This window comes from Tiliqua scincoides, chromosome 4 (genome assembly GCF_035046505.1).
Source record: "Tiliqua scincoides isolate rTilSci1 chromosome 4, rTilSci1.hap2, whole genome shotgun sequence".
NCBI classification, from domain to species: domain Eukaryota; kingdom Metazoa; phylum Chordata; class Lepidosauria; order Squamata; family Scincidae; genus Tiliqua; species Tiliqua scincoides.
The window spans coordinates 80,579,747-80,593,264 of NC_089824.1; the positions used below are offsets into that span (position 1 = coordinate 80,579,747).

The 13,518-nt window shown below is 43.9% G+C and overlaps 1 protein-coding gene across 1 annotated transcript in view; it reads left to right on the forward strand.

Annotated features, from left to right (window-relative positions):
- F13A1 (coagulation factor XIII A chain) overlaps positions 1 to 13,518 on the forward strand; it is a 98,456-nt gene that overhangs the window by 76,663 nt on the left and 8,275 nt on the right. Inside the window, exons 11-13 of the mRNA XM_066625772.1 lie at positions 2,437 to 2,590; positions 4,022 to 4,303; positions 10,818 to 10,978. Of these exons, the coding sequence (XP_066481869.1) occupies positions 2,437 to 2,590; positions 4,022 to 4,303; positions 10,818 to 10,978 (597 nt within the window). The remainder of the gene's footprint in view (positions 1 to 2,436; positions 2,591 to 4,021; positions 4,304 to 10,817; positions 10,979 to 13,518) is intronic.

Consider the following 13,518-nt stretch of genomic DNA (forward strand, 5'->3'; position numbering starts at 1 on the left):
TGGCCAAATCAAAGATAAGAGGAAAGAACCAAGATAAATAAGTCACTAGGATGGGATTAAAGAAAGTTAGCAGCAGAAAATGAATGACTAGAAAATGTTTATTAGAAAAAGTTTTGTAGAAGCAGTGTTCTCAGAAGGTTTGTCTACCCTCCAGGATTGGCCTAGATGACTCCAGGAATCAGTGTCAATCTCCAGGGGACAGCTGAAAGAACTCCCTGAGATTGTAACAGGGGTCTCAGGAATTTCCAACATTATCTCATGCCAGAGAAAAAAAATTTCCAGTAATATCTTCAGTCAGAGTTAGCAACTCTGGATTTGAAGGTTGAAAAAGAATGATACATAAGAAACTGTTCCTGGCATGTGGGCTATAATGGAATGGATTAAAATGAAACTGCACAGAGGAGAAAAGATTAAAATGGAAATAAGGGGAGACCACAAAGAAGTTATAGGATTGGCCTACCTAGTATGTTAACCCACTTTAAAATGTTCTGAGCTGCAGCTGCTACCGCATGGTAAACCATTTGCATAGTGTAGCTCACAACATGGTTGGAGCAATTTTCTCCATGCTGGCACACATTTTGGGCATGTGTGCTTGGGTGGAAGAAAGCAACCTGATCCTGTATCACTCCATATGAAACTGCTTTTTTCCATTGAGTCCTGTGCTCTGACTCCTGGCAGCTGCCAGCTCTGCCACTTGAGATCTTGTACAGAAATGCAGGGGACTGAACTTGGGACCTTCTGTGCAAGGAATATGCTCTACCACCAAGCTATTGCCTCTCACTTAAGAACTTAAGTGGACAGTCTTCCCTTCCAGTTGGGACTTCGCTGAGTGTTCAGACCAACAGAAGGTACAGGGCTTGCTCGCTAGTTGACCACCTTAGGTAAGCCAGTGTCTCCTGATATGAGATCAGCAGAATTACTTTGGAAGAGACTACCTTTTGCATCTCTGAACATAACTTTCTTCCTTCCAGCCGGAAAGCAGAAGCACAGATAGAAAGACACATAAAAGTGTCTTGATAAAAAGTGACCTAAGGTTCAGTGGTTAAATTTGTCATGGTGATTGATATCCCCTTTGTGAGTTTCTCAGCCAACCCTGGACATATTATTTAGTCAATAGTGTTTGCCAGTAGGAGCTGAGAAACTCTCTGTGTAATGAGCAAGATTCATGTAGCAAGATAACTATGCAGTATGGACAAGATGTGGGAAAAGTACCACAGAAGTGCAAATTCCTGTGGCAAGTATAATGTAATGTCTAGACCAACTCTCTGTTCCTAGCAATTGGGAAAGATTATTTTAGTAGAAGCGAAGCAAATTGACTGAAAGAAGAGAAAGAGGAAAGAAAGGCCGGAAAGGAGAAGGTTGCAATAACAGATCATGAACAAAAGTTTGGAATTAATAGAAAGAGTCAAAATAAGAGGTTGGGTATTGCAAGATGCTAAAGGTGAAGGTGTGCCACCTTCGTAAGCAACTGGTAGATCCTGACACTTAGAGGTCACAAGGTTGGTTCACACAGCTGACCCATAGATACCCTCCTCCACTATGTGTGCCCTGATTCTGACAACTCCCCAAAGGGCCACCATGATCCCAGAACTCTCAGCATCAATGTATTAAAAAAAATACCATTCACATATTATACCCTTTCACTATGCTCAGGAATGGTTATTAGGAATTGAGTGAAGGCCACTCTTGAGCTCAGCATCTCAGAAAGATCCATGACAGTGTTTCCCAAATTTCCAATTGCTGATGTGCATGTTTTTGGTCGCAATCCTAACCCCTTATGTCAGTGCTTTCTAGCACTGGCATAGCAGTGCCAATGGAATGTGTGCTGCATCCTGCAGTTGGGTGTCACGGAGGCCTCCTTAAAGTAAGGGAATGTTTGTTCCCTTCCCTCAGAGTGGCATTGCCCTTATGTCAGTGCTGGAAAGCACTGACATAAGGGGTTAGGATTGCGCCCTTTGTGAACTAAAGTTGGTGGCACACTTCACTCTTATACTTAAGAAGTTTATGAAAGAAGATGATACTTAAGAAGATGTATGAAAGAGTAGGAAGGAAAGTCCACCTTGTGCTACCTGAATGAAAGGAAGGAAGCAATCCCTGTGTTCAGGCAGAGTTACACAATTAGCTGTAGCCTCCTCCAGAGTAACTGGACTGTCTCTCTGCACCAGGACTGATTGAACATTTGAATCACAATGGATGCAGAGATCCAATGGAATTGCCCATCCCCAGCAGGGACTGATTGAATGGAGGAAAATACAGAGCAGCAAATCATAGTCACACATCAGGCAGGTTTCTCTATGAATGGGTGCTTTTGGCCTTCAAAAGCCTTTAATGATTCAACTTACTAATTTCTCATGGCCAATTACATGTTCTTTCATTCCCCAGAGTCTGGGAGTTGACTCCCAGATGACTTAAAGCTTTGTGTGTGTTTATTTTAAGGTTAACAGTGATGTTGTATACTCAAGAGCATTGAAGAATGGAAGAAAGGTGGTTGGACTTGTTGACAAGACCCAGATTGGGAAATTAATCCTCACCAAAGAAGTGGGTGTAGATGGAATGAAGGACATTACCGGACAGTACAAATTTCAAGAAGGTAATTTGATGACAAAAGTAAATAACAAATGCATGGAGCTTCATATATCTTGGTTAATGCACCCACATAGAAAGAAGAAGCCCTTAGTGTTTAAGGGCTAAGTAATCTCCAGATTGATCTAATTATTCATGAACTGGAGAAAGTGAATAGAGAGAAATTTCTCTCTCTCTCTTCCTCTCTCTCTCTCTCTCTCTCTGATAGTGCTAGAGTTTGGAGTCATCTATTGACACTGATTTGCAAGTTCGAGACAGGAAAAAAAGACACACTTCTTCACATAACACGTAATTCATAAACTGAATGCCACAAGATGTGGTCATGGCCAGTAAGTTAAGGCAAAAATACATGTTAACGTGAAACACATTATGTGAATATGTAATGGTTATATGCACAAGGGTCATCATTTGGTATTTAACAGGGACGGACAACTCGGATGACTTGGACTTGAGTCGTGAAAACATGCATTTTTCGCGACTCATACAGGCTGAAGTCACGTGCGTCAAATACTTTGGCACTGACTTGGGAGTTTTACCATAAAAATGAAAAGACTTGAATAGACTCAAGTCACGACTAGCTTTTGAGCGTGCTTGCAACTCTGTTTCGTGTGTGCTTGCTTCCTTTTATTGCCAGTTCTGCAACTCGACCTGTTTCTCGAAAAGGACTAGAGTCAAAATGACTCAAAAAGCAAGTCATGAGGGCCGCCCATTATGACTTGTTTGCAACTCAAGTTGGGGGTGGATACTCTGGACTCAACTCGAGACTTGGTGCTGTGGCTCTGGCACCTCCCTGGTATTTAATCCATTACCTTCAAAAATGATACTCCGAGCATCTACTTAACCCCTAACATGCCCTTTTGGCGTTGCCCTTTTTTGCTTATATGGCTCTGTAAAGTGTCATGTACAGAAGCTCCTCTACTCACATACAAGATACAAATGTTTGAGGTAGGAATGCAGCTGGTTGGGCTGACTGGGGCTTCTGTCTCCAGAAGCATCAAAAGTCTCATGGAGTCCAAAAGTCCTCTTCTCCGAGCTCCAGCATCCTCCTCATGGATTTTAAACCTGCAACTCAGTATGCATACTCCCCTTGCTCACTCTCTCCCCTCAGCAGGGACCCCTGAACAGTATCTAGTATCCCCGTTGCTATAGCAAAGGAGTCAGCAATTCGCAGCCTTGCTGACCAGTTCCTTCATGTCTTCTGCCGGCATTATTGCTGGTCTAGCTGATGTTGGACTTATCAAACAAAATTACTTACGGACAGACCCTGGTACCCAATGGGAACCAAATGGGTTCAGAAGTAGGGGAACTTCTGAATGTGAAAGTATCGCAATATGTCTCTCTATCCCAGTATACAAGAATGCTCAGAGCAGAGCGTTAAGCAGTGACACCACCACAGGTTTTGACGTATTTTAAAAACTTATTTCCATGTTCATTACAGGCACAGAGGAAGAAAGACTGGCCCTTGAGACTGCTCTGATGTATGGCGTTAAAAAAGATATTACCCAGGATATCACGGCCAGTGCAGAGGTTGACATGGATTTCGTGGTGGAAGATGCCGCACTGGGCAGTGACTTCAGTGTCACCATTACTTTTCGAAACAATACACAGACTCGCTGTGCTGTGACCTCCTTTCTCTCTGGCCATGTTGTATTTTATACAGGAGTCCCCAAGAGTGAATTCAAGAACTACAGTTCTGATGTGAACCTGGAACCTTTGCAATGTAAGGCAACAACAGTACATAGCATTTGTATGGTGATTTCTAAGTCTGCAAAGTACGTCACATGAATTATCTTGATGGAATCCTTACAGCAGCCCTGTAAAGTGACAGTCTTATTATTCCCAAATTGCAGCTAGGGAAGTGAGGCTAAGGGACAGTGGCTTGCCCAAGGCCACCTAGTGAAAATTCATGGCAGAGGGGAGAGTCCTGATTCAGGCCCAAACCCTAACCAACTTTTCCGCACTGACATAGCTGTGCCAATGGAGCATGTGCTGCATCCTGAAGTTGGGTGGTAGGCCCGGAAAGGTAAGGGAATGTTTGTTCCCTTTCCTTGGAACTGCATTGCCCTTATCTCACTGGAAAGATGGTTAGGATTGCGCCCTCCGTCTCTTAAGGCCCAATCATATCCTCATGGTCTCTTGGTCCTGCAAGGTCCAGTGGCACATCAACCTACCTTCCAGTCTGCACAGCACTTTCACCAGTGCAAGGGCCAGAAGACTGTGCTCCACCTGGCTGGGCCAACGCAAGGAGCAAAGGTAGGAGGGGAGGAGGTGGGAGAGAGGCATTCTTTGGTGGGGGGAGGGTGGGTGGCCCCAGGGGCGGGTGGGCAGGCAGGTAGTGGGAGGCAACACCTGTTCCTGGGGAGAACGGAGCAGCTTGTTTCCCCTTGCCTGTGGCTGAGCAGCTCTTGGTCCCTATCCTTCACTGGATACAGCACAAGCCTCCTGGCTTGCCTGTTCCAGCGCAGGTTAAGATTGCGCCCATATTCATTCATTCATTCATTTGAAAGCATTTTTGCCCTACTCTTTAGCCAACAGGAGCTAAAATCAGTTAAAAAAACAATAGCAAACGATTAAACTGGTGAAAGGCATATTTGGTCACATAGGAGTCCCAGTGTCTGTGAGGAAGGGCGCAGTCTTAGCTCTGTGTATGCTTGTGTGTGTGTGTATAATTCATTTATTTTTATTTTTTTTATTTACTGAACATGTGTTTAGTCTGCTATCCTATTAAAATGCTCAGTGCATCTTACAATAACTTAAAATGTATATTCAGTAATAAAATACATCATATTATCAATAAGGCAGTACTAGATAAGTGAACTGCAGGATCAAAACAGCAGAAACAGAATAACATGGAGGTCCAAAAGAACAGAATACTGTTCACCTAGAACCTGAAGAATAACCATTTTGGTTCCCAATGGATATCCCTGGGTTTCTGAGCATCACAAAGAAGGATGCTTCTGCAGGAACTGCCTGACTGATTTCAGAAAGCACCTGGATGTATGGAAGGTTGGTAGGCAGTCCTTAAGTTGTCCTGGGCCCAGACTAGTTAGGATTTTCTAGGGTCAGAACCAGCACCTTGAATTGAAGCTTGTTTGGATGGTCCAATACAGGCAAAATGTGTACATTTTGGCATGTATAATTAAAACCTCAATAAAGCTCTTGCAAAGGCTTCAAAACATTCCAAAGGCTAAAACCCCTACCTCCCTATCACAGCTCTCACTCTCAAAAGGCAGTGTAACTAGAAATAACTTGTGGCTAGGGCTAGAAACCCATGAAATATTTTTCATTGATTGTTTGCTTTTTAGTAAATAATTTATCAATTAAATAAAAACAACATTTGCATATTGCAACATCTTCATTCAAGTACCTTCATTGAAGCTGCTAAAGGGAAAGGACAGTTTTTCTGAAGTGTAAAATAACTTTTTCCCCCTCATTTTTGTTACTGTTCAGATATATATACCATGTCATAGCAATGTTCTCAGAACATTTAATAGTAAAAATGCAAATAACTGTAAATTATCCATTCTGGTCTATTTAATGAATTTGAATATAGTCCCCAAAGCAATGCCATTTTAAAATGCAGTTTCAGTCAAGTTTAGTATATTGACGATGGAGCCAATAGCATTATGTGTTCTGCATGCGGGAAGGTTCCGCATGAAACCCGGTTTCTTGTTGTACGCCCTGCCAATTAATCAAGGGCTGAATTTTAATATGTGATTAAAGCAGTATTTGATTAATTGCTCTGAGCAATCAATGAGAGGTTTTCATTACAGTGTTTCTAAAAGATGCCTAGGTTTTTACAGTGTGAATGAAAGAGGTTCCATTTGTGCTAGTGACGGAATGATTTTTGCAAATCTAACATCCCTGCTGCCCCCATGAAACATACTATTCTATTTAAGAGCGTTCCCGGATTTTTGGAGAATATTTTTGAGGAATGCACAGTGAAAGAGAGTTGGTAAAAATCACCCTGACTCCCCAGCAGAAATGAAATGTTTTCCATTCACATTGCAGTGACTTAGGCCTCAGTGCTATCCAAATCCCCCTGCCAATGCATGTGTGCCAAAGAAACTCACACTGCCTCCTCTGGGGGGAGGGGCCATTGCAGAGGACTCTTCAGGGTAAGGAAGTGGTTCCCTTATCTGGGTAATGATGCCTCGCCCTTCCTGGCTCAGTCAGGTGCCACCATCTTGGATTGCACAAAATCTTATGAGACCCAAAACTTGGCAGAACAGGTAAAAGAGGCCACTGGGGACATGAGTGTGCCATGATGCCCTAAGGCAGGGGTCTCCAAAGTTTTTGGCAGGAGGGCCACATCATCTCTCTGACACTGTGTCAGAGGGCCACTGTGGAGAGCCACTGTGGGGCCAGGGAAAAAAAGAATTAATTTACATTTAAAATTTGAATAAATTTACATAAGTTTACATAAATGAATATATTAAAGATGAACTTATATGAATGAATGAAGGTCTTGCAATAGCTCAAGGCCTATAAAAGGCCTTGCACAAAGCAAGGCTGGCCTTTCCTTTGCTGCCACTACTACATCACAGACCTGAAACAGCAAGCAGTGGGGGAAACCCTCATCCCACAGCTCAAGCGAGAGGTCAAACAGTCGCCCTCACACTGAGAACAGTTGCGTTGGGCCAGTACTGGCTCCAACAAATCTCCGGAGGGCCAGAGTCTCATTGGAGACTGGGGGCTCCCTGAGAGTCACATTGAGAGGCCTCAAGGGCCGCATGTGGCCCCAGGGCTGGGGTTTGGGAACCCCTGCCCTAAAGCATCATACCGCAACTGGGAATCCTTGGGGAACCTTTTCCCCCTGAACATAGGGAAAGCAGCTTTCCCTATGGGTCTCCTGTGCCAGCTGTTTGGTGGCATAGAAGTGAGAGATGAAAAGGGAGAAGGAAGCATAGCAACGGCACCACCAAATATTTGATGATGACATCATCACATCATAGCTGAACTTCCAGGTTGCCAAGCTCTCACTGCATGCTTGGCCACGGAGGGAACCTTGGATAGGATATGACTGCATACAAGTGTTGCCCTTCCCACTCCCTTCCCCACCCAGAAGCATCCCCATTCATCCCACTTCCTGCCCCATCCCAGTCACCACCCATCCCCACCACTGCCTTACCTGCCGTCGTTGCTGGTGGCCTTGTTGCACTAATCAGTGGCCTCAGCAAGTGTGACAGTGTTGCATGACACATGCCAGATCTGGCCACTTCCTCCTGTATCTTGATGCTTCTGCTAACAGGATGCTTTTTCCACCAGAAAACACTTTCAGACAAGGTTGGACCATTTGACTCTAAGCCATATTGTGTAGGGGATTTTCTCTGCTCATCTAAGAAAATAGGCAAGGACACAGGGAAAGTACAGTGGGCCCTCCTTATCCATGGGCTCGGCATCTGTGGATTTGAGTAACTTTGGATGCTAAAGTGCCACAGCACATTGTCAGGCATTCCCAGAAGCCGCTTCTCAGCTACTCAAAGGCCTGTGATCTGCTCCGAGAAGCGTTTCCCAAACTGTGCATGGTGACACACAATTTGAGAGGCGCTTCCATGATGCATTTTGGGTGTATTTGGTGCCCCTGGAAGCTGCTTCCAGGTTGTGCCAAGGTCCACCACCCACTCTGTTGGCACTGGCACACCCCCCAATGCATCGTGGAAGCGTTTCCTGACTATGACCCAACACTATTTGAATATCAGATCTAAACAAGCAGACATCAAATGGATCTAGAGCAGGGTGTCAAACTTGTTTTGTACAGTGGGCTGAATAGCATTCATCATGCCTGCTGAACAGAACTAAGCATTTTGTTCTCACCTAGGATCTCATTAGCTGCAAATTGCAGAAGAGAAAATATGTAAAACTTGATCATATTTTAAGATATGGGAGAGCCCATATCAAGCTGAGAGAGCCCAGTTCTCACACAGGGCACCCTTTCAGCAGTGCTACTTCTGCCAAGGCATCACATATAGCACAGCAGCTGAGAGATGCTCTGCAAAGTGATGACATGGCTACTGAAAATGTGGCCTGTATGATAACTGGGTTCTTCCAGTGCTGCCGTTTCAGCAGTGCCACTTCTGTCAATGCATCACTTTGTAGCTGAGCAGCTGATGGTGGTCCTGGAAGGGCTCTATTTTCATGCAGTTCAGATAAAGAGATTTCATGAACCATATCCAGCCCATGGGCATTATGTTTGACACCCCTGATCTAGAGGTGTGACCACACCAATGGCATATTTGTTATGTCGTTTGTGTGGCATTTTTTAAAAACTCAGAAATACATTGAAATTGATTCTAGTAGGATACAGGTCTAGATATGCAACCTTAATTTGAAATGTTTCTCTCTCGCCCTCTTTTTTTAAATTCTAAAATAAGATTCACTTATCACATAGCTAATTTCCTTTAGGGGAATAGGCATAACTTCCGAAGTTTTATCTAAGGTTACAACTTAGGGGCATACTGTGTAATTCCTTTGCAGCAGAGGGGCTGCATCAAACAGCTTCTGACAGGCCTTGGAAATCTGGGTCAGGTGGTTGCCTGGGAATAGTTATAAGAATGAAAGCAAGGGCTCCATTTTGATGTGCATGGAACAAAAAGAAGGAAAAGCAATGAATGCTTTTCACATTGTAGCCTTGGTGTGTAGTATTAGAATTTCTGTGGCATTTCGAAATTCCAAATCAAGGGAAGAGCCTAGAAGCAGAGATTTGTTCCCTGTGGGTGCTGTCCAGCTCAATAGAGACCTGACAGACCCAAGTGTAGCATCTTGTTTAAAGCCTGTCCAGATTCCAGTGATTTTTTACTAGGACTAAGGACACTCGGATGATCTTTAAGGGGTCTGTGATGTGAATTTACAATATTCTTTGGCTAAAGAGAACATTTGAATGTGTGTTCAGTATTCTATCCCTCACTTTTGTTCACCAGAGCACAAAGAGCATAAGAGAAACCCACAGTGGTGGCTCTACTTTCAAAGGGCAGTCGTTTGCTCCAGCAGGAACTTCAGCAATAAAGTGCCTTCTGCACTGCCAGCTCAATGGGGCGTAAGCTGAGCTGGCAGTGTGGACCAAATGGAAATGAAATACAAGTTATTGCTGCTTGAGACCATAGGTGCAAGCACACCCTCAAATGGCCTCTGTGGTGCCTTTAAGACGTTGGCTTTTTCCAGGTGGATGATGAAACTTTGAAAAATCAAGATGGATTATCAAGCTGATTTCCAAATCCCTCAACACATTTTGAATGTGTGTTCTTCCTCAGTCAAAGCTACTCAACATCTTAATTAAGAAAAAGTATTCTGATTAGAATTAATGTCCTCCAGCTTATTCAAGAGTAAAGAGAATTATTCAACTGATGTGTGATTGTTCAAACAACAACAAAACACTCACACGCACACAAACCTATTCCATGCTAATAAAGAAAAAAAATTGCTCTCTTTAAGCATGGCTAAGCTGATGCCATTCATCACTCACAGACTCAGACAGGAGAGCGGAAATGATCCCTATGCTACTCACTGCTATCCCACATGGACTACTAACAGGTATAGGCATGGAGCGAGATAGGCATGTCATCTCTAAACAATAATGGCTCAAAACTTCACATGAGGAAGCACCTCTTTACTGAGGTACTTCCTGTTTCAGGAGGTAACTTCCTGTTCCTGTTGTTCCTTGCTACAATGTGGGAATGTGTGCTTACCTGTGTGACCGACAGCACAATCCTATACACCATTCCATGGGAGCAGCATTCCCTCTCAGCTGTGTGGCCGTGCAGCTACACTGCTCTGATTGAAGTCCTGCACAGCTTCTGTCAGGGTGCGCTGGAGCTTGGCAATGATGTTGTCATCACTCCAGAGCTGCCCTCACACAGTGCCGTGAAAGCTCTGTGCAGCCCCTGTGCAAATTACAGGGAACAATGCCTGAGAGTAAGCCCCTCTGAACTCAATTAGAATTACTTCTGAGTTGATGTGCATAGGATTGTGCTGTGATATTGTCTTTCAAAAATGCATCTTTTTCCATGTGTGTGTGTGTGTGTGAGGCTTACAGAAAAAGGGAAACCAGCCACAGCTCTGTAACAGTTTTCTTACTTGTGCCTTTGAAAGCATTGGCCCTCTCTGCGAGAAGTATCTTTATTACATCTGATGGCCTATGGGTAATACAGTATCAGCAGGACTGGAAGTAATAACGGGCAACTATATTGCTTTCAGGCTTCAGTTGTGTTTCTCTGTTTGTTTGTTCCTCCTGTCAGCTCAAACTGTCGAGGTGCTAATCAAGTCGAGCGAGTACATGAGCCAGTTACTGGAACAAGCCGCCCTGCATTTTTTCGTCACAGCCCGTGTCAAGGAAACAGGAAAGATCTTGGCCAAGCAGAAGGCTGCTTCGCTAAAAATCCCCCAACTGCTCCTTAAGGTCAGTGGAAGAGATATAACAAGCAAAGAAACCAGTATAGATACTCAGATTCTGCATATAGTCTGTTTCTCAATCATCGGGCTACAGAGGCTATAGTTTGGTCATATTTGGGCATGGCATGGGAGGGAGGTTGTCCATACCTAATTTCTCCAAAAGCCTTTTGTGAGGGGAAAATATTGCATATCTTCTTATTACGTTATTAAAACAACAAACTCAAAGCTCCAAGGTCACTCTTTGGGGATTTGAACGTGTATGTGCCCAGTCTTCAAATACTCTGACCCAGCAGTTTTCAATGTTTTTCATCTCATGGTACACTGGCAAGGCGCTAAAATTGCCAAAGCATGCCATAAGTTGACAGTTGACAAGGCATACTGTGCTGCTGGTGGGGGGCTACCATTCCCCCAATGGCCCTACTAATAAATTACCTTAAACACCTGTGGTACGTTTGCGGACCATTCTGGTACAACAGTGTGACGCAGCATACTGGTTGAAAATCCTGCTCTGACTGCTGGAACAAACTGACTCCTTCAATTATGGACCCTTGAGTGACTCCTTGAGTTATGAACTATATTGCTAGAAGGGCACATGTTCTTGTCCTACAGAGACAAGGAACAGACCAGTGGGTGATTGAAGACAGAAAACAGGATTTATTAGCTTTTTACAAGCAAAATTCCCTAAACTAACAGATTGATATGCAAGATTCTTACATCTCCCAAAACAGAAGTGGTAGCACTTCTTATAGACATGTTTCTCTTGTGGGCTGTGCGCATGACACGTCTGCAATCATCCATGCCATGCCAGATGCATAACTAATGGACGTTTCCAGACCCCTTTTATACAACAGGATCCATGAGCCGGGGGAAAAAGTGTACAATGCCTGAGATGTGGCCTCATCCAGGTGCATCACCTTGGTTTGGTGCCCAAAGCATTGCAAGATATAATGACGGCAACGGAGGCATCATTACTAACAGGTGTTAAAATGAACTAAGCATAACAATTTTACCCAAAGATTAAACCCAATTGTAAAAGAACAGACTGACCATCAGGAAGAACTTGTGCAGGCCACTCACTCCTCAAAATACAAAGGTTTTCCACAGTATGCCAGTATGTGGAGCTGCCACCAAAAGAAACTAAGACTGGGTCTAAGTGGCAGGCCTAGAGATGAGAGTGCAAAGTGCCTTGTACAATAATGCCACAATAATAAACAAACAGGAACTACTAGTTATCAGGGGATAACTGAATACCCATTGGGGGTTGGCAAACAGGCAAGTTGGGTGAGATGGATAAAGAAGAGCCACCAGCTCCAGGATTTTCAGAATCCAGTAGGGCAGGGGTTCCCAGAGTATGTGTCAGGCCCCCTTAGGATGTCACAGCACACTCACAGGGGTGCTGTGGGGATGTCCAGGGAGACCTCTCATACCTGTTCTCCTAGGTGCCACCATCTTGGGTCTCATGAGATTTTGTGAGATCCAAGTTGGTAGTGCCCTGCTGAGCAAGGAAAAAGAGGCTGCGGGGCATTGTGATCCAGGTAAGTTTGGGAACCACAGCAATAGGGGACTATCATGGTAATATTTTGCATAGGGTGTCAACATGCCTCTGAACAGCCCTAGTCTAGTGAACAGCTGTACAGCTCTGAACAGCAGCTTCAGGAGAAACAACATGTAAAATACTATGATAAATACAAACTCGAAAGACCTGAAAGTTTGAGAGAGATGACTCTCTCCTCAGACACCAAAGTTTCTTTTGAAAACTCTCTGCCGACGCCAGCCTTTGTGTATCTAATTAGTGAGGACAAATGTTTATCAGCAGTGTCCTCAAATAATATTATGTCTTTTCCGAGCATTCCACAGAGGAAGCCAATAAGTCAAATAAACTTTGCTTCAAGCTCATATCTTCAATAACCACATTTTAAAAATGTATAATCCTTTCAGTTCTTTGCCAAAGCTGGAACAGCATATACAGACTCCCTGGGTTAAACTCCTAAATTGCTTAGGCCTAGCCTCTTGCAATGGAGAAGGAATATTAAACATGTGAGGGACGAGTCCCAGAGTCACTGCTTCTGAAGACACTAAGCATTTAAAATGCCTTGAAAGGGGCAACATGTTGAGATGGGACCCAGTTTTATTTTTTTTAATTCCTTAAAGTTTAAAGATTTGCGTGGTGGTAGTCTTTTTCAAAAGAAAAGAAAACAAATTCCACAATGTATTCCTAGGGTGGTACAGCAGTTCTACCAGCCTTCTATTTCAGTAGTAAGCAGCTGGTGACCAGGCCACCAAACCTTGCCTGCAGGTGGATGCCAGTTGACCGACCATTTATCTGTGTCTCTGTCAAACTCTTCATCACTGACTGACAGAGCATCTGCTTGAAATCTACAACTGCCCTGCCCACATTTTTCTGCTTCCTCACTTCAACTCCAAAAACAGGCAAACTACCAGCCTATGATTTTCAGTCTTAGCCAACTATGTACCGTATTTTTCGCTCCATAAGACGCACTTCCCCCCCCCCCCAAAAAAAAAAAAGTGGAGGGAAAGGTGTGTGCA